We start from the raw sequence: 27,505 nt of genomic DNA on the forward strand, positions 1-27,505 counted from the left end.
TATCCCCACCCCCACCCTTGTGATCCCTCAGGTATATGTGGGGAAAAGGAATGTCTTGAATGGGAGTTCCTGGGCCACACATGGTGTCCCCAAACCACAGGCGTGATATATCAACGGGGAGGGGGATACAGGTCTCTCACCTGCTTTTTGCTGCGGCCACACACACACCACCTGTAGGTTTTCCCAGCCACCAGCTCCACCTTGATGGGTGTTTTTAGGGCCACCACGGACTTGGCTGGGGTTTTGGGGAACCATCGGGCCTGTGGCAGGGAAGAGGAAAGGTCAGCTCATGCCCTGGAAGCACTTTCTTGCCTGTGGCCATGTCCGGCTTTCCCAGGGCCCTGGCTGGTGACAGGCTTTTTCTGCATGAGGCTGATCTGACTCCACCCTGCAAGGACCCACCCCCACCCCCTACCCCCCCACCCCCCCACCCCCCCCACCCCCCCGCACCGTGAGGCCCTCGAGCTCAGGATAGGGAAGAGATTTCAAGGCCAGGAAACCACATAGGTTTCAGGGTCCAGGCTTTCCCTTCAAGCCCTGGCTCTCACCCTGGTGCCAGGGGTGGAGGGCCAGGATCTTGCCAGCCTTGGCGGAGCCAACGGCACCTGGGAATCGGTTTATCAGGCACCGGGGTTCCTCATGCAGAAGCCTGCTCCCCGTCCTCTGCCCTCGGGTCACCCCATCTCCCCTGAGCCAGGGCAAGGTGGCTATAGACAAGGGAGTCTCAGGCTGGAGGTTACAAAGCAGGGCTGACCTATTCTGGTTTCCTCCTCTGGTCTCTACCTCGGTGGTCTCTCTGGGCCTGGGGGACTCGAGTGGAGGGAAGGGGAAACAGGGTGGAGTTGCGGGGGTAGGGCTTACCAGCCAGGAGGTGATGTCCCGTCTCTGGATCAGCATCTGCAAGGCAAGCAGGCATCCGCGGGGCGGTGATTTGGAAACAAAAATAAAGTCAATGGAAAGCGGAAGACTTCCAGAGGGAGGGAAGAGACCGCAGGGCTTAGGCACGCGTTAGAAATACGAAGGTAATAAGGGCTCCCGAGAGAGGAAGGGGAGTTGCTGGGGGAGGTGCTGGCACCCAACGGGCGCTCAGGGACGGCTGCAAAGCACCAGGCGACGCCGGGGTTTGGGGGAAGCTCAGCCGAGGGACAGGCTCGGAGAGGCGGGGCGATGAGCGGAGGACAGGGGAGGGGGCCCGGCCGCGCGTGTGCTGACCCAGGCCGCCGGCCGCACGAGCGTCCCCACGCCGCGCACAGAGCCCATGGCAGCCCTGCTGCCGCCACCGCGCCACGCCGGCTCCGCCTCGCGCCCCGGTCACCTTCCCGCTTCCCCGCCTCCCCGCCTCCGTGCGGCCCAGCCCCGCCTCGGCCCGGAAGACGCCGCGGGGTTCGCGCGGTGCGGGCCGCGGGCCTGCGCCTGCCGTCCGGCCCTAGCTGCCGGAAGTCGGGCCGAAGAGCCGGCCCAGCAGCCCCCTCGGAGCCCCCAGGGTGTGGAGGGCTCTCCAGCGCCCCCTTTGGTACCCGCGTGTCTGCGAAGGACCTGCGCGGAGCATCGCCGCTGGTTTCATTGCCTGCGCCTCCCGGCGACCCCCTGCCGCTTTGTGGGCAGGAACCCTGCCCGGGGACCGGGACCGTTTTCTCTTGCCGTGCCTTAAGGCAGTGCTTCTAGAGGTGCGGTGTGGCTATATCTCATCACTTATAGAGTTTTATTTTTTTTAAATCAGATTCCCCCTGGCCCAGATCTACACATTACGTTCTTATGCGTGGAGCAAAGGTATCCGATTTTCAATATGCAACCTGGGTATTTTATGCATTTTGGTCTGTGAAGTACTATTCCAAGTACTTAAAGAAATGTTAGTAGACCATCTGCCCACCCCCACCTCCATCCCCTCCCAAGGCTCCCGCAGTTGGTCCTCCACCTCTCTTTCCCTTCAGTAAAGCCAGACAAACCAAGGTCTCGCTGAGTTGTTTTTTTTTTGTAAAACATTCTTTTATTAAAAGAACAAGTGCTGTTTACGAACTGCCCTTCGTACAAATAACATCCGTTATACAAAGATACAAGATCCGGGTTATGCACAATTCCAGGCTTGGAGGTGGCAGGGGAGGGGCATTGCCTTTTGGGTTGAGGATATAAAGGAGGCTTTACAAAGAATGTAAAAGGAGCTCCTGGGTTTGCAAACTGTGGCTTCCCCTCCCCGCTCCCCTAGGAAGGGTCTGCTACATTGAGAAAGGCTGGGGTGCAAACAGGGGGACAGGCTGGGAGCCAGGGTTTGGGTCTCCAGTCCTGCCACCTAAGTCCCAAGTTGGGCTGGAGGACGTGAACAAAGGGCGATGAAGGCACCCCTCAGTCACCAGCTTTTCAGTAGATTAAGTCAAAGGGACTGGGAGCCAGACACACTTTTAATCTGGACTGATGTGATTGGAGGAAGCCAGGGTACTGTGCCCCATTTTCCTACAGATTACCAATTGAAGTGACCGTAAGCCCTCCAGGCACCTCTCCCCAGGAAACTGGGATAAAGGAGAACTGGGAGCAAGCTGCCTACCCTTAACTCTGCCGACCACACACCAAGGAAGATGCTGGCAGGCAGAGCCCGCGTCTTTGAAAACTGCATTTCCAGTTTGGGAAAAGGCAGCGTGGAGGTCACCCTTTCTCAGAGCTGGCTCTCTCCCTTTCCCAGACTCTGGCTCCCCTCACTGTCGAGGCCCTTCCTAGGAGTACTTCCCTAGAACTCAGGACAGGAATGGGCAGGCGTGCTCTCATCAGCCTCAAGGTAAGGGCACCTGGAGGCAGCAATAGACCTAGGAATATGAAGGGAAAAACACACACATCGGAAAAACTTAGACAAGAAAAGGCAACCTTTAAAGTGTCATTGTCTCTGGAGAGGATCCATCAGCTCTGAGCTAAGACAGTCAGTGCTTCACAGATACCCTCCACCCTGGGCACAGCCCTGCACTCACACCGCACACCACACACACAGGGACAGACGGACAGCCACACGGAGGCAGTGTAGTGGGGGAGGAGAGCCAGGACCAGGAGGCCAGGGTCCTGAGGACTGGTCACGGCTCTGCCCCTGAGCCCCTGCCCCCACTCCTAGGCTTGGAGCTATCACCTGTGGGGCAAGGAGCTGGCTCGTAGGATCCTAAAGACAGGTCCCTTCCAGCTCTGACATTCATGCACTCATTGTGAGGCCAGACAGCGGCTCTGCACGCACACCGCACTCACACCTCCACACCGAAGGGGATGACGTACTGAGCTCCACTCTGCAGTTTCAAACTCCACTTCCGCCCTGCAAACCACATCCTTCCCTTCCCCTAGACAGAGCCACCTATAAATCTGCATCCTTTCCTACTCCCCATCCAAATTCATCCTAGAAAAAGGGACTGAGGCTGGGAGAAGACGGTGGGGGCTCGAGAGCCATGCCCTTTGCACTGGGACCCTGCTCTGTCCAGAAGCCCTCCAGACCTTTCTTATTATAAAGCCTGCCCCCCACCCCAAAAGAGGAAAAGCACCACCTCTCTCATGTCCCCCTGCCCCAAATTGAGGGACAGCACCAATCCATATGCAGCCTGGGGCCCTTCTTCAAATCTAACCTGCCTACCTGCCACTGCACCCCAGCCTGGGGAAAATCAGAAAACAGAGACTCTTGGAGATGAGAACCCCAGACTTTAGGGTGCTGGAGGGAAGGGGAGGTCTTGGTTCCAGGACGTCTCACTCTCTGCCATGGCAGCCTTGGGATAAATCTACTTCCTTCACTGTCCAGAACAGAAGCTGACTTTGGTTCTAAGTGGGTCGGCCTTGGGCAAGAGCATGGGTGTGAACGAGCAACTCTTCTAAGAATCTCTGAAGGTTATTTTTCTTTTCAGTGGTTTGGGGGCAGGGGGTTAGAGAGCTTAATAGATGAAGATGAGTAAAATGCTGATTTCTATCATTCCTTTCTAACTGATATTTAGCATTAATAAAAAGTGAGTATTTCTGAGGTCATCACAACTGCCTCCCCCCTCCCCCCAAGCCCTTGCAAGTGCCTAAGAAATTGCCTCTGAAAGATTCCCACCCACCCCCTCCATTATCAGCTCCCTAACATCTTACAAAGTCTTATCAACAGGAATATTAATATTATTTTCAGTATCAGAAAAAAACCAGTTGAGCAGCACAGGCAAAAATATATCTGCACTACGTTTCTGTCATTGCCAAAAATATACACATCTTTTCTTTATTTAAAAAAAAAACAAAAAGAAACAAAACCAACAACAACAGAAACCCAAACAGAAACACACACACACACACGAATCCACACATGCAAAGAGACTGACTAAACGTGGGCATCAGGAAGCTGGCCACGCTCCGCCTGGCTCCGACCCCAGTGCACCGACAGACACGTGCTTCAACCTTGCCCCTCTCCTGGCTGCCCCAGCAGCCCCAGCTTTGGCCATCAAAGGCTCTGGGCAGGTGGGGACTCTAAGGTGAGACTTGCCCACTGCACCCCAGGGAAATAGCTGGTGGGTGAAGGAACAGTTGTTAGGTCAATTTAAGTCTCCCCTGGCTGGTGGGGTGAGGAGGGGTAGGGTGCAGGGAGGCAGGCTGGCTGATTCTGGGAGGCAATTTTCACTAAAAGAAGTGGTACTTTACCCCCCTCGCCTTGCCCCCTGATCCCTGGGGCACCCCTTGTGCCAGGGAAGCAAGACCAAGTATCAGTGGTGGAAGAGGAGTGCTGCGGGGGCACTGAGACCATGTGGAGTCTGGGGGAGGGAAGGCAGGATATTACCCTGATTTAAAGCCTCCAGCCCCCAGTTACTCTCCAATATTGGAGTACGGTTCTGGTTTTTGTTAACCATTCAGGCCCCAGAAAGGGACCAAAGTTGGTGAGGTGAGAGGGTGCAAACAAGAGCTAGGAGCGCCCCTCTGGTACTGCCTCATCAGAGCACTGCTCCTGTCCCTGCCCTCGGCTGCCTGGGGTCCAGGGGGAGACAGACAGACAGATACACACACACACACACACACACACACACACACACACACACACTGCACAGGCATACCCACACACACTCTGAGTCAGGCAGCTCTATCTCCCCACCCTCGGCACTCCTAAATCCAATAGTGCAAACAAGGGGCAGGGTACCAAGGGGGCTGGGCAGCCCACCCCCTGCCCTCCCCCAGCCCATCACTGGGACCCACCCCCTTGGAGGTAGGGAGGCCTGGGCCAAATTTGATGCCATCCTGCCCCTTCTTCGGCCCCCTAGTCTGTGGGCTTTTACAAGCACAGCTTGTGACCCTTGTGGGGAGCAGGGGAAGGAGCCCAGCAAGAAACAGTCCAAGGGAGCCCTCTTACCATCTGCCCAAGTTGGGTAGAAACTGGTCAAGTAGGGTCACCCCTTCTTCCTTAAAAGACTTCCACGCAGGGGCAGGCCCAGGGCCTAGTCCCCACTTCTCCCACTCAAGTGCTGATCCATTTTATGTGGGGGGTTTAACCAACCCCCCACTTATGCCATGGCCCACTTTGCTCTCTAGGGAACCCTGAAACATTCGCTGAGAGTGGGGGCTCCTAGGCGGGCTTGGAGCCTGTCCTCCTTCTGAGCCCCTCACAAAGGGGCCAGTGCAGAGGTGGGGGGTGGGGAGCCAGATGGAAAGGGCTCCCCTCTGGGTCTCAGTCCGTGGCACCAGGAGCACCCCCCACTCCCCAGGCCTCAGCACGTGCTCCGGGGCTCTCCAGTGTTGGGGTGCAGGTGCCCGCTGCAGGCTGGGACCCCTCAGACCAGGATTTGGCCCTCTGCTTGTGGGGTCTAAAGGAGCGTGGGTGGATTTAGCCTTTTTCCTGGTTGGCTGAGGCTCCTTTGTCAGCAGTCTGGAAAAAGAGGAAGGGAGACTGGGGATTGGGGAGGTATCTGGTCCGATCACCCAGTTGAGAATAGCTTCCCGGGTCAAGAAAGCTGATGTTGGGTGCAATAAGGGGCTGGGCTTTGACGGCTGCACACTACGGTCAACTCCCATGTATGTGTGTGCCTGTTGGGAGAGTTGCCCTGCATAGGGCACCCAGTTAAGCAGGCATGTGCCAGCCAAGGGCCCCCCGGGCTCTGGCTCTTTGCCCTCAGAAGGAGGGAGGGCCTTTCTTGAAATGGCTCACCCAGAGTATCATCTTTTTCTAAATGGTCCAATCAGAGAGGAAACAGCCTTTTCTAATGGGTCTCTCCAGGAGAAGGGAGACAAGATGGTCCCTCTGCCCCACTCCCAGCCCCTCCCCTAAGCCAGACCCCTTACTCACCCCTCCTTTGGGGCCACTGGCACTGCCATCCGCCCCTGACAGGCTGAGGAAAGGGTTAGTCTGGGCAGTGAGGACTGGAGGCCCGCCTGCTGCCGCTACTGCTGCGGCTGCAGCTGCTGCGGCCATGAGACTTGTATTGTTGCCCAGCGAGGGCGCCACCAGGGCTCCAGCAGGCAGCAGAGGTGGGGCAGATGCTGTGGGCAGCAGGCCAGGGGTGCCCGCGGACAACAGCGGCGTGGAGCTTCCGGCCAGCAGGCTGGCCATGGGCAGCTGGGAGCCCCCGGCCATCTGCAGCCGCTGCAGCTCCCGCTTCTGCTGGATCTGCTGGATCATCTGGTAGACAACAGTCTGGTGTTCCTGCGAGGGGGCCAGATAGGTTACTGGCCAGTGGTCTCCAGGGTCATCTTACCCTGATTGGCCTGGGCCCCATCCCATCTCACTAGTACCATGAGGCAAGAGACCCAGGAGACAGTCAAGGTTCCATCTCTAACTCCCCACTTTAGGCCTCAGTCTCCCCATCTGGAGAAGAAAATGGCTGCACACCATCCGTGCTTGTCAGCTGGGGTACTACCAGTCAAGTGCAGGAAGTTTAACATCCCTCCCCTACTCCCACTAAATCAATTCCTCAGTCGTTATAACAAACACAGATGTCCCCAGGGGTGGCATGACCCCAAGTTGAGAAACACTGAATGAAGTTAATAGTTTTCAACTTCTCTATTTTTTTTTTTCACTTAAGATTCATTTATTTTTGCTTTGAATAGACAAAGCATTCTCAGTGTTCCAAAACCCAAAACAATTTCTCAAGGCTTAAGAAATCTTGCTATCTTATTCCTGCTACCATCTGGTCTCTGTAGGTAACCAGTTGAGCTGGTTTATTGTATATCTTTCTCATGTTTCTTTATATAAAAATGAGTGCTTTTCTATTTTCTCCAACTCTCTCATTTTTATTTTTATGTTTTTATCTTTTGCCTGCATTGCACAGCATGTGGGATCTTAGCTCCCTGACCAGGAATTGAACCTGCGCCTTCTGCATTGGTAGCAAAGAGTCTTAACCACTGGACCACCACCAAAGTCCCAACAACTCTCTCCTTTCTAGAAGGAAGAATTCCTTTTCTCCCAGGAACTCTTAGTAGAACTCAACACACAAGAAAGAGCTAAAAGGGGCTGCTCTGGTTGAGGACGTGTCTGTCACCTGCTCAGCTACCTCTCTATGCAGACCCTGAAGTTCCCCACTGAAGAGCCTTGGGGTTGGGACTGGAAATGCTCAGCAACTGAAGGCTCACCTCCCTCCAGATCCTCTTGCTGGGATGTGATCTAGGGCCACTATAGCATTCCTTCCCCAGCGCCCAGGGGCCCCCAAAAGAGGAACCCTTATGCCCTTTGTCCTCACATGATCCATAGGGGCCCAGCCCTACTCCCACAGGGCCAGTCTCACCTTCCCAGCCTGGGGCTCCCTCCCCAGCCTGGGGCTGCCCTCCCTGGGCCGGCCTAGACCCTCTGAGACCTTTCTGGCAGAGCCAGGGGAGGAGCATTACCGGGGTCAGCTGCGGGGAGGCCAGGAGCTGCTGGAGCTGCTGCAGCTGCTGTTCCTGCTGCTGCAGGAGGTGTCGCTGCTGCTCGGTGAGGCTGAGGCAGGGGGACAAAACACAGACCATGGGAAGGTTCAGGGAAACACTCCTCCCTGCCCCCCTAAGTTCCCAGACTCCCTCAGGCCCAGGTGGAAAAACAGACTGAGCTCAGAGAGGACGGTGGGAGGAGACATGTGAGATGGGAAAACTTCTCCAGAGGGAAAACCTCAGGTAGGGCACAGGAATAAACAGACGACTTTTGTCCCTGAAGAGCTACCATCCAGAGTGCTCTCACGTCTACATCTGACAAGAAGCTGGGGCCAAGAGGCGACTGGATTCTAGACCCCATAAAACAGGAGGACAGCTTCCCTTCTGAGGGACTGTGGGTGTTTGGGGTGGAGTCCCTCCCAGAGCCAGCCTCCCCGTCCCTTTCCCCAGGCTGAGCTCTCCCTCACCTGTTCAGACAACCTGGCAGCTGCAGCGTGGGGGCCCCGCCAGCCTGGCTCAAGCCTGCAGGGTTGGGGGCGGCAGCCCCATTCAACCCCCCCAGGAGCCCATTGAGGGGCAGGGCCCCGCTGCCCGCCAGCCCTCCCAACAGCCCCTCAGCCATGGGCATAGCCCCCAGCCCTGCTGCCCCGGGTGCCCGGCCTAGCCCATTCTGTGGCTGAGGCGGGAGCGGGGCAGGGCCCCCAGGCAGGGCCAGGGGCAGAGTAGCAGGGCTCTGCTGGAGCAGGGGCAGCGGTGGGGGCGTGCTGTGGAAGGACAGCGACGAGCTGCTGCGGCTCGGGCAGCCTGAGTGTGGGTCCTGGGGAGGGAGGGGGAAGGGAGGGGTCAGAGGGGCAGGGGGCCAGCGTGACTTTTCTGGCCCCCGGCCCAGCACCCACCAGCATTCTCACATGGTCACCCCCACTTTACTCCCAAGCAAAGCCACCCAGGAGGAAGAAGCAATGCCCAGGGATAAAGGCTAAGAATCCAAACAGTCTTCACAAATCACTTCCTGGGGCCCCAGCACCCACCATGATGCCTGTTTAACACTGAAGAGTGAAGGTGGTATAGTGATCACCTGGTGAACCAGACCCAAGGTTTGGTGCTTGACCTGTACTAACTTGCTACTGCTGTTTATGGATGAAATCACTGGGTCTTAGACAGGCTCAGTAACTCTGCAGGCAGTTGAACTGAAAGACGGGCTCAAATCCCATGCCCACAATTTAATGGCTTTGGTGGCTCTTCTGTTTCAGTTTCCTCATTCATAACACGGGGGTAACAGGAGAACCTATTCCATAAACTTCTTGTGAGCACTAAACACACCAATGCTTGAAAAGGCTCAGGCCAGGGTATGACAAAGGGCAAAGATGCAATTAATGTTTGCTGTTATTATGATTATTATTGCCCAAGTCACACAGTAAGTGGTAGGGAGAACAAGAACCCACTTTGTTTAATTTCAATAAAAACCACAGCATAATAACAGCAACTGCTACCCCAACCACCACCAATTACACAGGGATTGTTTTGTGCGGCTAAAATAAATTGTAATAAACTCTTCACAAACACTTTTCAGAGCTGCCTTCCCTAACCACCTTACATCCAGAGAAAAATCCCACCCTCCATTCTTTCTCATACCCCTCAAATGATTCCCATCTTAGCACTTTTCCCTATTTGTAATTACTGATTTTCTTGAATCGAGCCTGTCTCCAAGAGCAGGACTCTGTACGATTTGCTCACTGCTTGCTTAGCCAATGACTGGACTTAAGTACGCACCTCCTAATTATCACTTATTTAGTAAACAAATGAATGGGTCAGTCGACCAAATTACTCAGCCAATCACTTCATTGCCCAGCCTCCAATAGCCCAGCATGGTGGAAATGCGACTAGGAGGCCCTTGAACCTCCCCGATCCAGCCCCCCTGCCCCGAGCCCCTCCCCATGGCGCCCACCTCGGAAGACGTGGACAGCGAGTTGTCCAGGCCCAGACTGTTCTTCCCCGGAGGGCTTTTGCTGGTGCTCAAGGAATCGCTGCTGCCGGCTGAGTAAGGGGGATCAAGGAAGGTGCTCAGCGGCTGGAGTCCGGGCCAGTTCCGACTGCACAGCGGAGGCCCCCATTCCCGGCCTGGGTGGGGGCCCCTTACCTTGGGGAGGCAGGCCATAGGGCCCAGGTACAGGGCCGTTGGTGGCAGGCAGAGCGGCAGGCAGGGCGGCGAAGGGCACAGAGAGTTGCACGTTGAGAATCTGCAGTCGCTCCTTCTTGGCCGTAAGGCTCAGGATCTGCTCCTGAAGCCGCTGGTTTTCCTTCTGCAGCGCGTGCAGCGCCTTCAGCATCTCCACGACTGCAGACAGAGGGCGAGAGCGCCTGAGCCCCGCGGGCCTGGGAAGGCGGGGCGAAGGCTGGGGCGGGGCCAGATGACCAGGGGCGGGGCCTGGCAAAGGAAACCGGACTGAGACCTAGCAAAGGCGGCTCCGGCTAGCCAGGGACTCAGGTGAGTCCTGGGGAGCCAGAAGTGTGAGGACCACACGTGGGGCCTAAGGCTCGGGGTGGAAGCCCAGTGCTTGGAAGGAAGGGGCGGGCGGAAGTTGAGGCTTAGTTAGATTAGGGCCACGAGGTCGTGAGGGCCAAAAGCCGGGCGTAGAGGGGGCGGGGCCTGGAGCAGGTCCTAGCGAGGGTTAAAGGCTAGGCCTGAAGTGGGCCACAGTTAAGGAAGGGGCAGGGCCGCAGAAGGAACCTTAAAAGACCTTTGGGGACCTCGGGGAGAAAGGTGACCGAGTCTGGGGGTCCTAGGACAGTCACCCAGCCCGACGTCACCCCTTCTCACTGTTGACGCCGGCCTCGCCGTCGCCCTGCTTCTCCAGCAGCTGCTCCATGTTAGTCGTTCCGGGGGCCGCTGGGTCTAACTGGCCGCCCCCGCAGGGAACGGACGCCGTCTGGTCGAAGAGTGCCGGGAGGCTGCTGATGGGGGACCTGGGATCAGAAGGGAAAACGGACTCAGACTCACCTAACTCCCCTACTCCCGCCTCCCTGCTCTCCCCCGCCTCGTGGGTTTCAGTTAACCGCTCTGGATCCCACCCTCTCCGCGCGCCTGCCTCTCCGCCCCCGCCAATCCCTCCGCCCGCCCTGCTCCCAGCTCCCCCTCCGCCCCCCCAAGCCGCCCCCCTCTCCCTCACATGGAAGACAGACTCTCCTGGGGTGAGGTCCCCCGACATCGGAAGCTGCAGTCCTCCAGGTCTGGCTCTTGGAAGGAGAAGGGAGGCAGGGATCAGCGAGGAAGAGGTGCAGTCGGCCCCAAAGTCCCCGCCTGGGAAGTGGGTGCAGGATCTGGGACCTTACCGCCGACCTCTTTCCCCAGGATCTCCCAACCCCCAGACAGGCAGGTCTAGTTCTTGGGAGCCCTGGTTTGAAAACCCAGCCCCTGGGGAGGCAAAATCATGAAATCTCTTCTGTTCCTCCAGGCAGAAAGGCTCCTGCATCCTTGCTACTTTCAGCTTCTCCTCCCAACTTTTTTTTTTTTTGGAAAATTTGTAACTTCATAGTCATAGAAACTTGGGGCCTAGATAGTCCTGAGTTGAACTTGGATACCTGCTATGTGACCGTGGGCTTAAAACTAACCTCTCCGATGTGATTGTTACGAAGTAATAAGGTAATAAATGTGAGGTGTTAAGCTGAACAGTTTAGCTGCCATGTAGCAAGCCCTTAATTACTGTAGCTATTGTAATCAGTTTCATATGACTTTTATATTAATAAACTCACAATTAGACCGCAATACCCTATGTTGAGCCACAAAATTCCAATTTGGGTTTTGGAAAATACAGTCATCTACTCTGTAGGGTTCTTAGTTTTGGAGTCAGATTCGCCCCCTTAAAGGCTTACCTGAAATGGTAAGCCCCGCCCCTCAACCAGCAGGTGGTACCTCTGCACCAATCGGCTCTCTAGGGCTGTGTTCACTGGACTTGGAGAAGGAGTGCTTGCGATCCGCCCCCTTAACTCCTGAATACGCAGAGAGCCGGTTGCCCAACTAGTGGGATCTCTATAATCGACAAATCCCAAGAACTCACAAAGAGGCCAGCAGGGAGCTTTGCTACAGTGGTAGGAGAACTAGTCTTGGAGCCAGGGAGCCAGAATTTCAGCTGCTGCTCTGCCTTTGCCTACTGCGACTGTCTTGAGCAAGTCATTCATCTCTCTTGCCTTTTGTTTTCGTTAGATGGAGTAGCAGTAATTCTTCCCCTTCATGCCCCACCGCCTCACGGGGTTTTGATGTGAAAGTGATGTACCCTGGTTTGTTATACGTGGAATGTTTTTTTGCAGGGTCAGCAATGGCCAGAGGGTGGGGGATAGCCAAAAGGCCCTCCAGTCCTTTCTAGGGTGACAAGCAGGTGACGGGTGCCCCTTTGGGAAGAAAGCGGAACCGGGTCAGAGACTCACATACCTGTGTGGCTGCTCTCGGCTTGGGTGAGGAGGGGGTTAACGGCACCCATGGGGGTTCCAAAGATGTGGGTAGAAGGGAGGCTAAAGGTAGAGCCAGCCAGAGAAAACACCTGAGGGAAAGGAGGTAGAGTCCAGCCTGGTGGTTATTCCTGGATCTAGAGCACAACTGTGGGCACCGGGGTGGAGGGGACCAGGTGTGCTGGGGAGGAGAGAGGACCAGAAAGAGGGAGACGTTCTGGTGGTGATCAAGCCCAATCTCAAATTCCCATGGAAAGCTGGGGTCCTCGGCAGGCTGTCCCCCACCTGCCCAGGGATGGAGGAGCCGAGGAGTAAGGCCTCACCTGAGTGGTGGAGATAGAAGCAGAGGAGGAAGGGAGGGTGCTGGTGAATGGGGAGCGGCTGAGGCGGGGCAGGGCCGAGGTCCCTGGGGGCCCCAGGAGGCTGGAGGAGAGGGGGGTGCTGCAGACAGCCCGCAGCATTCCACCACCGTGAGAGATGGGGTCCTTATTACTGGTGTAGATGCCTAAAGGCACAAGGACACAGAGGGAAGCTTAGAGTCACCTCTCCCCTGCCCCCTCCTCAGTCAGGTGGCTGGAGCAGCCACTCCCCAAGGCCAACACTCCCCTGGATCTTGCCACACACCAGTCTCACCCTCCTGCTGCAAAGATGTCACTTCTTGCCTGAGTGACATCTACTTGCCAAGCCTGCTTATTCTACTGCCCTGCTCAAGCCTGAAGAATTCCCAGTTTTTCTAATTCCCCAACCCAAACTTGGTTAAGTCCTGTTGGCAGTCTCTCCTATGAGGGAGTGTCTCAAAGGTAACTGTCACCTCCATCCTGTCTTCTGGAGCAGTTTCTGTCACATTTCCTTCTAACTGCATGTTTATGCCTCTGTTCCCTCACTAGACTGGCTGGGCCCTAAGACACCCTTGGTCCCCAAGGGTCACTAACCTGCCCCCAGCAGGGGGGACTCCAGGCTCAGGCTGGGCAGGCTCCCGGAAGGCCCAAAGGTACGGGAAGCCAGACCACCCAGACCAGAGCTGACAAGGGAACCTCCGGAGAAGGGTGAGGCAGCAGTGGCGGTGAAGCCAGCCAGCTGGGCACCGGGCAGGGAGGGAAGGGCGGGGCCCCCAGTGCCCTCCTTGTTGCGGCTGCCCTTGGGACGGCCTGGCCCGTGTCGGCTCCTCTTGCTGGCTTTGTGCTTCTTCTCCTTCAGGCCTGTCTCAGGGGTCTCCTCAGCAGGCACAGGGGTGGCACTCAGTGTGGGCATCCGCTTGTGGGTGCCTGCAGAGGCCCCGGACCCCGAGACATGGGGAGACTTATAGTCCCCAGGGGATGGGGCCCGGGCCCGGCCTGAGCTGGAAGTGGTGGTGGAGAAGCGCATAATGGGCCCGAAGCCAGAGAAGACCACCTTCTGTTCAAAGAGGTCAGCCTTGGGGGGTTCAGGGGCTGAGGGAGAGGGAGGGGCTGAAGGGGAGGGTGCAGTGGGCTTGGAGTACTTGTCTTCTTCTGGCTGCTCCAGCTTGGGGAATGCGGAGAAGTCAGGGGAGCTCTGCAGGGACGAAACTGCAGAGAGGGACACGGAATTACAGCTGGACCCCAGAGCCCCTGCCTCCCTCCTGCTCCCAGTGTGTACTAGTGGAGAGAGCTCTGGTCGGGGGTGGGGAAGCTGGGTTTCCTGTCCCAGCTCTGCCACTGTCTCTGTGTCCTGGGACCAGTGTATCCCCACCCTCCAGCTTTTCCCACCTGTGACAAAGTAGAAGAATAGATCCCACCTCACTGGATGACTACAGAGATTACAGGAGATTAGTGTCAGTGTTTTAAAAATGGTACTTGACAACATCAGCACAGGGAATAATGAATACCTTACGGGGGGTTGGAGAGGTGGGCCCTGAGGGAGATGGGAGGGGAGTTCCACCCTAAGAGAGGAGGGAGTGTTGAGGAGTCACTGGCTGGGGATTCCACCCCACCAGGCAATTTAAGAAGCAAATGAGATGCAAACCAATATGCAAAGGGCCTTGCTAGAAAAGCTCATGGCCAAAGACTGTCCCATTCCCACCTCCTCCCGTGCTCCTACATCCTGGGGTGCCCATACTCACCTGCAGGCTGGAAGGATCCCCCAGATGAGGAGGAAGAGGAAGAGGAAGAAGAGGAGGAGGCAGAGGTGAAGCAGCTCACACCTTTCCCACTGCTCAGCTTCTTCCCCTTGTGACTCAGGCTATGGCTGGAAGACTTTTTCCCCTTGGAGTCCCTGCTGCCTTCAGAAGTCTCTTGAGTGCTGGCCTCGTGGTGGGAGGAGGAGGAAGCCGAGGAGGAGACCTGAGGGAGGGAGGAGAGAGGAAGGCTGGAGCCAGCTCCCAGGGTCTGGGTTCACCCTGACTTGGGAGTGGAGCCCCAAGGACACAGGACCTAGGGGTCTACTGGGAGAGTCCAGAGTTAGCTTCAGGAAGGACTATGGGGCAAGGAGGTGGTGGGAGCTCCTAGACTAGGGAGATGGAGAGGCAGCTCTGTAACTTCTAGGGGTGAAGAGTTGGGAGCTCTGAACCCAACAAGCTGTCTGTCCTTCGCCTCATGCAAGGGAGAGATGAAAACGGTCCCAGAGTCTGTTCAAAAGTATGCACCTGCTCAGTCATTCAGTTTAGAAACACTTAGGCCTAAGAGGGCTGGACTTGTGCTGGGAAGTGGTGCGTGCAGGGAAGAGGGACTCCAGGGAGAATGGGCCACCCTGGCCCCATTCTTGGGCCCTCCAGTCCCTGCCACTCCCTCCCTGCTCACCCCCCAGCTGCAGCCACCTGGTTGACACTACTCTGCTCCCTGGCTACTCCATGCCCTTTCTAGACAACTGAGTCTCCATGCCAAGCCCTCTGCCCAGACAGCCTAGCCTCCCTCTTCCTGGGAAAGATCTCCTCCTTCAAAATCTGGCTCAAAAGCCCCTCTTCCGTGAAGTCACCCGATAGCTACCTGTGGTGGAACAAATCATTCTGTCCTCTATTTCCTGGGTGTCCTGTACCCACCCACATCAGCCATGTCAATAGCTGCCACATTGTATTGAGAGACTGTCCCCCATGTCTGAGGGCGGCAGCAGTGGCTGGAAGAGTAGGGGCTCTGGGGTCTGTGAACCTGGTTGTTTACCACCGTGTATGTTGTGTGGTCTCCACCTCACTGAGCTTCAGTGTCCTTCTGGGGCTAATTATCCCTATTTGGAGAGTTATGAGGAACATAATGGCAGATACATAGTATGGAGTTGACGATGATGGTTCTGATGGCGCTGTTGCTAGCAATACACTGCAGAGAGTGTCCTGTGGTGGCTGAGAACAGGCCGTCAAGCCAGACTGCCCGGGTGCAAATCTTGACTCCACCATTCCCTAACAGTGTGCTTTTAGGCCAATTATTTAACTTCTCTGTCCCTCGGTGTCTTCATTTATTAAATGGGGTTAATAAAATATCTACTTCATTGGATTATTTTGAGGATTAAATGAGCAAATCCCCACATATCCCCTCCATCCCCCTGTTCCAGAAGGGAGCCTGGCATGTGGTGAGTGACTCAGGGCTTTGTAGTAACAGTCAGGGATGGCTTTTCCTCCTGGTGGAGACCAGGTATCCAGTACATGAACAAATGCCAGAGGGAGGACGGAGAGGAGGATGAGCCACCCTGTACTGCCCCTTCCTGGGCGGAGCCCTCGGCTCTGTCTTTTTCTTTGTTCTTTTCAACAGCTGGAGTTCTGAAGGGAGCCAGATGTGGTTCTGAGAGCAAAGGAGGAGAGGGCCCAGGGGGAGGGGTGGCTGAAATGCTGGGGTGGGTGGAGGGGGATGGGCAGAAGGCTCCAACATGTCCAAAAGGAAGTCCAACCACCGAGGTCACTCATAGATCTCTGGCCCACTCCTTCCCCCTACCTGCAGACTCCAAGGAGAGATCAGAGGGCAAGGACAAGCTTTTCCAGGTGAGCCCTGGGCAGCAGGGAAGGGAGAGGGTTACTGGACAGTTGCCACAGCAAGATCACCCTGGAAACCTGATAGCTGAGTCTCCTGCTAAGATGCCCAGAGCCCTGGCAACCTCCTGAGGCTGGTGGAGGTGAACAGGCAATAATGGTGACAGGAGGAAGCCCTGTCTCCGGGCCCCTGTTCTCCTTCCGGGCGTGAGGGGAGAACTGGCTGGAAGGAGGGGCAGGGAGGGCTGTTCTGGCTTGGATTAGCAACTCCCTGGCCTCGGGTAGGGCCTGCCAGTTGTTTATCCAGATGGTGCCCATTTTTGGAGTCAGGCCTGCCATGCCATGCCCCTACTGGGAAGGTGGGATGACTAGGGGTTTCAGGGTGTGGTCCATGGGTCTGCCCTGCAAGCCACCATGGGCCAACTTTCAGTCCCTCCAAACTGCATGGAGTGGGCTTTTGGTTAGGCGACCAGGCTCTGAGCAGCCTCCTGATGTGTGTGGGGGGGTGGAGAATGAGGGGATCCTCCGCCTCTCTCTGGAGAAATGGGCCCCAGAAACTCGGAGAACCACCATGAGTACTGTATCTGCAGACAGGAACCCAGTGCTGAGGCCCTCTGTCTGGACAGAGGCAGATGTGCACATCTGGCAGCCTGCAGGAAGGGTGGTGCCCCCCCCACCCCTCCTGGTTGGTCAGTGACTAGTGGGGCTGAGGAGCAGAGGTCTAGAACGTAGTGTGGGGTGTAGTCTAGAACAAGAGTAGTGTGGGGTGTGGTCTAGAGCAACAGTAGTGTGGGGTGTGGAGCAGAGTCATATGAACGTGAAATTGCAAGGGTTCCCAGGGCTGCACGCCCCAACCCCTCACACTGTGCCTCCCTCCCGTTGCCATGGCTGCCCCTCCTGGGTGTAAGCAGTGGTACCTTGTCAGCAGTGGGGACCACAGGTGGGGTGAGGATGCTGGGTGACTCAGGCCGCTTCTTGTGCTTCTGTTTAAGGCGTTCTTTGTCCTTTCGGCTCTGGGGAGGAAGACGGGACCGGACACTGATGCTGGGAAACAGTCTTGGTGAGGATAAACATGACACATGCATGTGGGGAGTGGGGTCCTCTCAGGGACAAGGCTCTGTGGGTGCCATCTCCCCCTATGGAGGGACTGGGGGACTTTGGCTGGACAGGAGTGGCCTTGGCAGGTTCCTCTGAGAGCTAACAGCCCCTCCCCGCCATCCTCTGGTGTGTTGTGCTGTGCTAAGCTCAGGTCGTGTCTGACTCTTTGCAACCCCATGGACTGTAGCCCGCCAGGCTCCTCTGTCTGTGAGGATTCTCCAGGCAAGAATACTGGAGTGGTTGCCATGCCCTCCTCCAGGGGATCTTCCCAACCCAGGGATTGAACCCAGGTCTCCCGCATTGCGTGCGGATTCTTTACCGTCTGAGCCACCAGGGAAGCTCATCCCTCACTACCTGCTAAAAATAACCTATCCCATTATCATGCCAGTGACACAGGATACCTCACATGGAGGCACACACCTGTAAGGGTGTCCACTTGGGACACAGAGCTGTGCAGGGGGGCAGGAGGCAGGCACACTGTGATGTGTAGCCGCTGGGGATGCAGGCATGTGCACCACAAACTGACACACGGCTAGACATGTGCAAATGTACAGGGCCATGTGTTGGGGTCTCTGGGGAGACTGTCATGTCATAGGAACAACACAGAGGAACCACACAGATACAAACAGCCCCAGGGAAGCCAGGCCTTCATCTCACCCTCTGTGACCCTCACAGGTCACTTCCTCAGCACCCCCTTGGTCCTCAGTGGCCTCAGAGGAAGGAAGGGGGCAGGCACTATCGCCTCCGGGATACCTGTGGTGGATTTATGCAAGAAGCAGGTGTTTGTGAATGTGGGCAAGAGGGGCAGGGGGAGAAGACTCTTACCTTCTTCTGGCCCCTCTCATGGTGGGAAGGGTGCTTCTCCTGCTGGGCGGATGGGGAGGCCGACCTGCTCCTCCGGCCAGCAATAAAGCTGCTGCTGCCTCCTCCTGCGCCACCCCCTCCTCCTCCTGCTCCTCCGCTGCTGCCCCCGCCCCCGCTGGAGTGCCGGGATGTCTTCTGCAGAGAGAATTGAGAGGAACTGCCACACCCTCCTCTCTGTAGCTTATAGAAAGGTTCCTGAAGATCAGGTGATCCTGGGGGCCAGTACCCCCCACTCCCGCCCTGCCTGTCACAAGAGGACCCTGTGTCCTTAATGATACTCTGCTCAACAGAATGCATTCCCTGGCCTGAAATCCTAGAGTCTGCCCAGCTGGCTTATCCAGGGCACAGATTCAGCAACTGAGGCCCTGAAGAGGTGGGGAATCTCAGCCCCAGCCAGGTACCAGGCATGGATGGAGGTGGGCCTCGGGCCCGTGTCTCTCTCTCCACCACCTCTTTCCATGGTGCCCTCTTGGCCCCTCTCAGGCGCTCGACCTCGGCCCACCTCAACCTCCTTCCCTGGGGTGGAGGATGTGCAGTGTGGCCCTCATGGGAGCCCCTGCTCCCCATACCCCATCCTTCCCTCCAGACACTATGCTCCAGCCATCACCCCTTCTCTTCTTTTCCTGGCCCTCCACCAAACAGTGGTTCCTTTTGTCCCAAAGGATCTGCTGCCCTTAAGAATAGGGCAAGGAAATATCCATAAGGAACACCCAAACAACCCCTGTGCTACCATTCCTCTCAGCCAGGGCCTTGGACTCCCCAGTGCCTGGTCTGATGGCTTCACCTGACCTAGACTTAGAGCTGTTCTCTCTAAAATCACCCACAAACTCCCAACTGTCAAATTCAAGGACTAGTTTCAGGCCTCGTCTGACCCAGTGGCTCCCCAGCAGTGGGTATCACTCCTACTCTGCTAAGCCCTAAACTCCCCATTTCATGGTTCTCTTCATACCTGAGCCCCCAACCCCTAGCCTTATACACCTGGGGCTGCCACACCTCTGGGGGCCTATAATCTGAACACAGTCACCAAATCTGAACACCTCCACTTGGCACCTGCTATATTCCAAACCAAGCTCCCTACCTTGTCTTAGTGTCGTGTTAGTCGTCCAGTCATGTCCGACTCTGCGACCCCATGGACTGCAGCCTGCTAGGCTCCTCTGTCCATGGAATTCTCCAGGCAAGAATACTGGAGTGGGTTGCCATTCCCTTCTCCAGGGGATCATTTTGATCCAGGGATCGAACCTGGATCTCCTGCATTGCAATTGGATTCTTTACCACCTGAGCCATGAGGGAAGCCCCAAGTTGATATCAAACCCTGAACCAAGATGACCTTATGACTTATCCAAACCAAGACACTTTTGAAAATGAAGGAGGAGCTATTAATAATTACACCAAGGCAACAGGCACAAATTGGGACTCTCTGAGGCAGACCAGGACGTATGCTGGAAGTCCACTCCACTGCCTGAGGAGCTCAAGCCCCATCTATCCATCATCAAGAGCCAGGATCCTATGTGCCACCCCCACATGTAGGCAAGTCTATCTAGAAATAATTCTAGAATCCAGCCTCATCCCCCCTCTCTTGCAGCTGTCTCCCAGTCACCAGCCTCAGCCCTTTGGATCTGGCTTCACAGTGGCTGCCAGGGTAATCTTCCTAAAAAACAAATCTGATCATGTTACCCTCTTGCTTACAAGCAGCCTCACAAGCCTGTGGCCTGGGGGTGAGGTCCAAGCTGCTTTCCCAGTCAGGCCACAGCATACCTAGCCAGGACACCCCACTGCTTCTGAAACATGCAGGTCTCTCTCTCCACCAACATGGGTTAGCACCCCTTCTCCCACCTCTCTGTGGGCCCCTGAACCTGAGGCAGAAGCAAGTCCAGCTCTGGCCCTGCCTGAGCTTTTTCACCTCATCTCTTGCCTTGTCCCTACCAAACATCCTATTCTGTTGCTTAAAAATGGTCTTTCTTATCTTGGGACTTTGTCCATGCCAATCCCTCTGCCTGGGATTCCTGCCTTTCTTGGAAGGATCCTGAGGACCTTCAGACTGTTTTTTTCTAAATCCCACATACCAACTGTGAGATACGTCACATAACCTTAGTGGGTCTTAGCTTACTCATCCGTAAAATGGGTAAATGCAGTACACCTAGTTCTTAGGGAGGACTGCAAGAGCACGTACACCCATGTGCACACACACCCATGTGCACACACACACACACAAACACACACATGTAAAGAGTACAGAGGCTGGGGCACAGTAAGCCCCACAAATGTTGGCTCTAATTGTTGGCTCAGCTTAAATGCTGCCTCTTTCTTGAAGCCTCCTGGACTCGGATAGGCAGGGTCTGAGGTCTGTCTTCTGGGGTGGACTGTTTGGCTCAACTCTGATTCACACCCCTCAGGCTGTACTTAAATTTATTCCTCATCCAATGGTGAGCTCAAGGGCAGGGACATAGTTCTTCCTCCCATGTCTGTCCTCCCAGCACCAGGCGGCCTCGAGTCCACACCCTCTTAAACCATGGCTGACCACCCCACTCACGCCCAGGTGAAACTCACCATCTTGCTGAAGTGGTATTTGCAATAGCCACAGTACTTGACATTGTCAACCTCCAGCACTTCTTCCTCACACAGCAGGCCTGCCATCTGGGCACTGATCGAGAGAGGTCAGCCTGAGAAGGATGTGGTCCCAAACCAGACCAGCCACCTCCCTTGCACCCTCCAAGACCCCTGCTGGGGCAAAGCCAAGACCACCCAAGGAAAGTACTGCCATCATCTCCAAAGAGACAGCAGCTAGGATGAACCCATTTGGCAGCCATCCATGGCAAATCTGGAGAAGGGTGGGACAGCTGGCCAGGGATCCCGGAGAACCCTGAGGAGTGGACGCAGGGAAGGCAGGGCTCTCACCAGGTGACATGGAAAGCTTGTCGACATCCATGGCGGTTACAGGTCATGCAGGCTCCTGAAGCTGCCTTGCTCTCCCGGCCCTGCTCCTCACAGATGTAACATGTCTGCAGGACACAGGGCAATCGTCCCCTCCTCCCTTCTACTTGGGGGATCCTTTGGCCTCCCTGCTCAATTCCATCCTCTCCCCACGATCCTACATCAGACTATCCAGTAGCACTTTCTGTGATGATGGAAATCTTCTAGACTGCACAGTCCGATACAGCACCCATGAACTACATGGGTTGTTGAGCCCTGGAAAAGTGGCTAGTGTGACTCAGAAACTGAATTTTAAATTGTATTTAACTAACTTACATAGCCATATGTGGCCAGTAGCTGCTACACTGGAAAAGTGCAGTTCTTGGATGGTGAGTCCTGTGAGGCCAGGGAATATCCTGCCTTCCTCCCCAGCGAGCTCAGCCCCACCTCTGGGTCTTTGCACATACTGTTCCTTCCACCTAGAACCTGGCACTCTCCCCACTTCTCAAGGCTGGCTCCTCCTCATCCCCCAGGCCTCAACCAAAATGTCTTTCCTTGACTGCTTTATCTAAAATAAACTCCCCCCCCCGCCACCCTCGTGCCGGGTATTCTTTATTTTAGTACCTTGTTGTTTTCTTCACAGCACTTACCACACACTGCATTTACTTTGCCTGTTTACTGATATCTATAGTCGTCCCACACAGGAGTGGGAGTTCTGTGGGACAGGGAACACATCTGTCTTGATCAATACCAAACACTGTGTCCAGCATCTTGCCCCAGTTTTTGCACATAGTAGACCCTCAGTAAAATGTGCTCAGTGAATGAATAAGTAAACTTGGTTGCTAAGATCTACCCTCAGGCAAGACTACAAGGGAGCCTGCTATTTCACTTGAGCATGAGCATGAGTCTGTCAGTGGAAGGTGCCTACCCACCTCCTGAGTTCCCTGAAGGTGTAGGTTGGAGAGAATCAAATTACACTGGATGAAGAGAGGGCTGGAGAGGGACCCAAGAATGGTTGGGGAGGAAGGGGACTGGCATGGGGCACAGCAGGGGCCACTGACCTTGTTGAAGCGATCGTGAGGCACGTACTGCAGCACGATGGGTTCCATGGTGAGCACGTTAGCAAACTGCACCTCAGGGATGTAGAGGGCACACACCACGTGGGCCCAGCCTGGGGCGGTGTGGAGCTGGCCTCAGCTGCGATGGCCAGCCAGAGACCCTGACCCCTCACAACCCCATACTGCAGATGGTCCCCTCCTCCATGGCCTTCCCATGAGACTCCACTGCCAGTCAGCGAAGGGAAGGGAAACCCAGCCTCTGCATTCCACCCCTGCCCACAGACTGCTCCTGCCTTCCCAGACCCTGCTCAGGGGGTCTATCTGACCTCAACAGATGAGCCATAGGGCTCAGCACCCCCCTCAGCTCAGCAGCCCCCTCACCTCCATTGTCGGTCCTCTTCAATGCCCCGTCTTTGTGTGGGCACAGCTCACACCTCTGCCAGTACAAGGGGGCACAAGGATTTGGGGGATGGGCTTTTCCAAAAGGGAGGTCTGCTGAACTGAGCCCTCCCTGAATACATTCAGAGGGCCCCAGGATGTAATGATTAGATGTCTAAGGGGGAACTGGTGGGGGTACAGAAAAAACAGGTTGACCATAAGTGACAGTTGTCGAAGATAGGGGAGCCTCATCAACAGAAGATGAACTACAGTATTCCCTCTACTTTTGTATAGGTTGGAAACGGTCCATGATAAAAAGCTCAAACAAACAAGAAAACAAAAACAAAAGGCCCGATGCCTGTGGTGGGGCAGAGTGAGGGCTAAGCAGAGGGAGAGATGGGGTTGGTGATAGAGGTGTGCAGGAAACAGGAAGTCCTGTGTGACACTCCCACCCCAGCCTCAGCCTCAGAGTCCCTAGCTCATTGGGGAGGGAGGAGATGCTCAGGTGTACATGAGAGGAGAGGGAAGTTTCAAACTCACCACCCTGGCTGCTCGCTCCTGAGATTCACATTTCCGGCAGAACCAGGGTCCTGTTGGCACCTGGACGATGCCATAGCAAGCTGGGGGTGAGGGAGGAGCATCACCAAGCAAATCTGTCACCAGTGGCTTTTCCCAGAGTAACTGGGGTAGGGGAAGACTCTAACAAACTAGAGCCAGTTCCAGCCAGGGGGCTGCTCCCTACCTGGGGGTCACTCACAAGACATCAGGACCACAAGGAATGCCCAACAGCACACGCCCAGCTTTCAACCACATAACCAAGCACTCCACGCAGAGGTGGGAAGTCTGAGACCTTGACTTTAAACTTCTAGAAGATCCCACCCTGCCCCAATGCCCTTTCTGTACCCAGCTTTCTGGTTCCTAGCTCTTGCCAGAACCAGTCCTCATCATCAGTAACGGAGGATATTAGAGAAACAACATTTAGTATAGTCAAACACGTTTTGTTGTTATGGGGGGGGGCATTTCTTAAAGGGCCAGTAATAGAAGAGGCGGGTAAGTCGAGGGTCTAAGCGACCTCATCTTCTGCTGCTAATTATAATAGGAACAGGTCAAAAGTCAAGGCCGAGGGCAGGTGCACTGCAGGTAACCAATAGGAGAGTGGCGGGAAGAGCCGACAGCGACAGGATTAAGGGCTGTCCCAGGAAGGGGGGGGCCCAGCTGGTTGTGCCAGACAGGCGGGAGATGCCAGCCTGCGCCCTCGGCAAGATTCCTCAAGGAGTTAACTCCCGAACCATGTGCTGCTGGGGGAAACTCCAAACCTCCCTCTTCTCGATTCCCGGCCCCCTGCGCAACCTCTCTCTATCCGCAGCTCTTCCCGGGAGGATTTTAGGAGTCCCCTCTCCCCTGGGACTCTTCCCTTCCCTTCCCAATTGCGCTCCTCCCAGTATCCGGAAGCAAGAGGGGAGGATGACCCCCCCTTGACCTCTCCCTCCCAGAGCCGGGACCAAAATAACCGGGCGGGAGGGGACACCTCGCAGGTAAACATTCTCCTAGCAGCCCGGACACCGGCGGTGTGGGGCGCGGAGAGTGCACTCATTGCCCTCCAGACTGTCCCCAAACTCCCTCAACTTGGGGTGGGGGGCGCGGGACTGGAACAATAGGCAAGAAAACAATGCCTGACCCGGTCCTCCAGGACCGGGCGGGGGGAGCCCCCCGACGCCTCCCTTCTCTTCAGGTGGGGTGGGGGAGGGGCGCCCGAGCCCCAGGAGGTCTCGGGAGGGCGCGGCCGGGGGCGCCCTGCGCACGCCGCCCCCAGGGTCCCGCCGCCCCCCACGGCCACCCCCGTACCTTGGTGGACAGCCACGCTGCACGCGTGCCCATCACAGTAGACCAGCGGGTTCTCGGCCCAGCCCCTCTCGTCCGAACATACGCAGCAGCCTCCTACCATCTCCTTCATACTCCCATGAGCTCCCTCCGGGGCTGGGGTGGGGGCCCGGCCGGCGGGGGTCGGGGGTCAGGGGGGGAGGGAGGGAGCGGGGGGCCGCGCGCCTCCTCGCTCCCTCCTCCTCCTCCTCCGCCGCCGCCGCCGCTTCTTTTCTTTGCCTCCTCCTTCCTCCTCCTCGGCGTCCTCCTCCTCCTCCTCCTCCTCGCTCGCTCTGTCTGGCCGCCCCCCCCGCCGTGCTCTCGCCCTCATGCCCCGACGGGCCCCCCCCCCCGCAACAATGAGACCCGCGCGCCGGGCTCGGCCCCTCCGCGCCGCGCGCCCAGCTACCAGGGCCGCCCGGCCTCCGCGCAGCCCGGGCCCGGCGGGGGAGGCGCCGAGTGGCACATCGCGGGCGCTCGCCCGCCCCGCGCCGCCCGCTCACGCGCCGCCCCCCCGGCCCCCCTGCCCGGCCGCGGCAGCCATGGCCGCGCGCCTCCGCTCGCTCGCTCCCGGCCCGCCCGCCGCCCGCCGCCGGGTAAAGTCTTAGGTTCAGGGAACAAAGCCTGGCTTGGTAGGGAGCTTTTCGCTCGCTTGCTCCGCGCTCATTTTCTTCTTTCTTTTTCTTCCTCTGGCACTCGGTTGGCGCTCCTGAGCCCTCCATCTGCCTGCCCTTCGGTCTCGTCCCCGGGTCTCCGATTCGCCAGCCCCTTCTGCCCAGGTCTTCCTCTCTGAGACTGTTCAACCCCAAGGAAACTTGGAGATGGAGATCAGGAGAAGGGGCGCTAGAAGGAGCGCGAGCGACGTGGGCTCCTCACCCCTTGGTGTCCGGGGTGGGGGGGGCTTTTTGGATGGTCGTTCAATGGCTGTTTTCTCGGAAGCCTGTCTGGAGGGCAGACACGTACACGCAGACGTTTGTTCATTTCATTCTACAAATACTTATTGAATGCCTACTATGTGCAGTCGTTGGGATGGAGCCATGAACAAACGGGTATGCCTGCCCTCGGGGAGCTTCCGGTTCAGCTCAGACACGCACGCTCGCACAGGGACTCAGAGCCCTCGGAAGCACAGCGAGGCACCCACAAATACACACACTCACTCAGCCTCATACAGCCACACTACCCTACCCTTCCAGAGGGGTACAGACCCCAGCTCCAACCCCTCAGGCGCGCTTAGAGACCCAAGAGAGTTAGGGAGCCACTGCTGCGGAAGTGCTCGCGAACAACCCAGTTACACTTGAACTCGATGCATGTACCAAACACACAACATAAATTCACACACAACGCCCCCAAAGGATTAAAGTTCCAGAATTGGGTCTGGGAAAGAAGTGAGGGGGAGTCAGTCCGAAGGCTTCATCCCCCAGACCGCTATGGGCAAGGGGAAGGAAACTTGCCCCCCCACCCACTGCCTAAAGGGGGGGGGTGGACGCCCGTAGGGACCAAAGGTCACACTCCCGCAGCGTGAGATGGGGTGGCGGAGGGGAGAAGGCAGTCCTGGTGGCTTCAGCGACACTTCAAAGACGTCGGGGCCGAGAACGCTTCCTGCGGGGGAGGGGCAGACGGAGAGGAGAAGGGGAAACCGGCAGGAGGACTAAGGGTGGAGGAGGCTGCCCCCTCTTCAGCGCAGGCCCCCCTGGCCGACTCTTCCGCCGGGACCGCCTCCTTTTCACCAGCACCTGTTCAACCGGAACATCAAGGGGCTGGAGCCCGCCATCACCCCTCCCTTCGCGTCTATTTAGTACTTTTCATCCGGGAAGGGGGGTGAATCCTCGCCCAGGAGTGGGGAGTAGGGCGAGGGAGAACTTGTCCTTGACCTGGTCTGTGGCGTCAGGGATTTAGTCCCTTAATCCCGACGAGGCTGGAGTTTGGGGAGGTCGGGGAAGCTGAGTTCTAGGCTGCAGTCCCCACCTCCCCTTGCTCCTGCAGGGACACGGGAATCCGGAGGGCTGCCAGGACGTAGAGGCTCTGTCTAAATGCGCTGGGAGCGGGGTTGGGGGAGGCCTGTCTCTGCCGCTTCCGTGTCTGGGGGAGGGGGCCAAGAATCAGGGTATTGTTGGGGACCTGTCCGAGGGTCGGTATCCCCGCGAGGACTGCTGTGCGCCGGTATCTTCATCTGCCTTGTGAACTTCGCTCATACGAAAAGTTAAAACAAGACGCAGACCAGAAGTCTCACTTAGGAGTTTCTGACGAATTGCCTTTTCTGACAAGAGTAATACATCAAGGAAATTAAACGCATCAGCCCAAGCCATGCGCCAGTTTTAAGAATATTTGAGTAATTGCTTTCGGAACCGATCTTGGCCGAGGTGGCCAAAACCGAGGTGGCCGACCGTAGTTTCGGGTTTCGCTGGACGAGGGTCACTAGAAGAACCGTCGGTCCCTGCGTCTAGGGATGGTCGACTTGGGGACTGGGAATAAGGAATCTTTGTTCGGGTCCTCACCGCTTGCGGGTGCACCGTCCGAAGCTTGTGGGATGGACGGGTTGTACGTTTAGTTTAGAGTACTAGTAACATGGTTTCGTTTAAGTCTCCCACAACCCTTTGGGGTGTTAATACCCTCCATTTTATTGATGGAGTAACTGAGGTTCGTCACCAATGAAGTGACTTGCCCAAAGTCACACTGTCTGAAAGCGGCAGAGCGGGGATTTGAACCCCGTCTGTTCTCCGCTAGAGCTGGGGCTCCACCACCATGTGTTCGCCGAATGCCAGTGTCAAACTGGGATGTCCGCCCATCATAAATGTTCCCGTTTGAGGTCTGGGGAAACCTGGTGCCCCGCGGGCTGGGCGGGATTCGCAGGGGGTAATCCCAGGGCTGAGCTGTCAAGCTTCTTCTCCATCTTCCAACATCTTCCAGAGCACCTACTATGTGCCGATTCACGAAAAAACGAGCAAGAACAGTACTCGGCCAACAAGTGGTTCAAGTTCATTGCGCTCTCCTTGGCGTCACGGAGCACTGATCTGGGGTGTCAGGCTGATCCTGGCTGTGCAGTTTTTGGCGTGTGACTTCACCTTTCAGAGGCTCAACTTATCCCTCTTAAAAGGGGCGTTAACCCCCTCTGGCAAGGGCTGAAGTGAAGATCTAACGAAAATCCTTTTGTAAAGCGCTAGGGCACACAGTAGGC

General features: G+C 56.5%; 2 protein-coding genes across 8 annotated transcripts in view; one reads left to right on the plus strand and one right to left on the minus strand.

The window, feature by feature from the left end:
- The window catches only part of MLLT6 (MLLT6, PHD finger containing), a 28,444-nt gene extending 3,562 nt beyond the window's left edge, over window positions 1–24,882 (minus strand). Inside the window, exons 1-21 of one of the 6 annotated variants that reach the window (XM_081582296.1) lie at window positions 24,316–24,882; window positions 23,011–23,090; window positions 22,474–22,528; window positions 22,096–22,205; window positions 21,020–21,123; window positions 20,672–20,765; window positions 18,086–18,259; window positions 17,080–17,175; window positions 14,333–14,552; window positions 13,185–13,799; window positions 12,576–12,757; window positions 12,236–12,344; window positions 10,977–11,043; window positions 10,628–10,773; window positions 9,947–10,144; window positions 9,755–9,843; window positions 8,277–8,626; window positions 7,789–7,879; window positions 6,254–6,610; window positions 862–897; window positions 141–260 (exon numbers count right to left, since the gene is read on the minus strand). In XM_081582296.1, the coding sequence (XP_081438422.1) occupies window positions 141–260; window positions 862–897; window positions 6,254–6,610; window positions 7,789–7,879; window positions 8,277–8,626; window positions 9,755–9,843; window positions 9,947–10,144; window positions 10,628–10,773; window positions 10,977–11,043; window positions 12,236–12,344; window positions 12,576–12,757; window positions 13,185–13,799; window positions 14,333–14,552; window positions 17,080–17,175; window positions 18,086–18,259; window positions 20,672–20,765; window positions 21,020–21,123; window positions 22,096–22,205; window positions 22,474–22,528; window positions 23,011–23,090; window positions 24,316–24,424 (3,402 nt within the window). In that variant the 5' untranslated portion in view covers window positions 24,425–24,882. Of the gene's footprint in view, window positions 1–140; window positions 261–861; window positions 898–1,964; window positions 5,858–6,253; window positions 6,611–7,788; window positions 7,880–8,276; window positions 8,627–9,754; window positions 9,844–9,946; window positions 10,145–10,627; window positions 10,774–10,976; window positions 11,044–12,235; window positions 12,345–12,575; window positions 12,758–13,184; window positions 13,800–14,332; window positions 14,553–17,079; window positions 17,176–18,085; window positions 18,260–20,671; window positions 20,766–21,019; window positions 21,124–22,095; window positions 22,206–22,473; window positions 22,529–23,010; window positions 23,091–24,315 lie in introns of those variants that run through there. The other 5 variants (XR_014080125.1, XR_014080124.1, XM_081582300.1 and 2 more) reach the window with 5 other exon arrangements.
- The window catches only part of SRCIN1 (SRC kinase signaling inhibitor 1), a 174,581-nt gene continuing 157,291 nt past the window's right edge, over window positions 10,216–27,505 (plus strand). For both annotated transcript variants that reach the window (XM_081582294.1, XM_081582291.1), the window contains exon 1: window positions 10,216–10,294. The gene's annotated coding sequence lies outside the window, so the exon portion shown is untranslated. The remainder of the gene's footprint in view (window positions 10,295–27,505) is intronic.

Source organism: Giraffa tippelskirchi, chromosome 3 (genome assembly GCF_054371585.1).
Source record: "Giraffa tippelskirchi isolate mGirTip1 chromosome 3, T2T-mGirTip1v1.2.pri, whole genome shotgun sequence".
Classification (NCBI taxonomy): domain Eukaryota; kingdom Metazoa; phylum Chordata; class Mammalia; order Artiodactyla; family Giraffidae; genus Giraffa; species Giraffa tippelskirchi.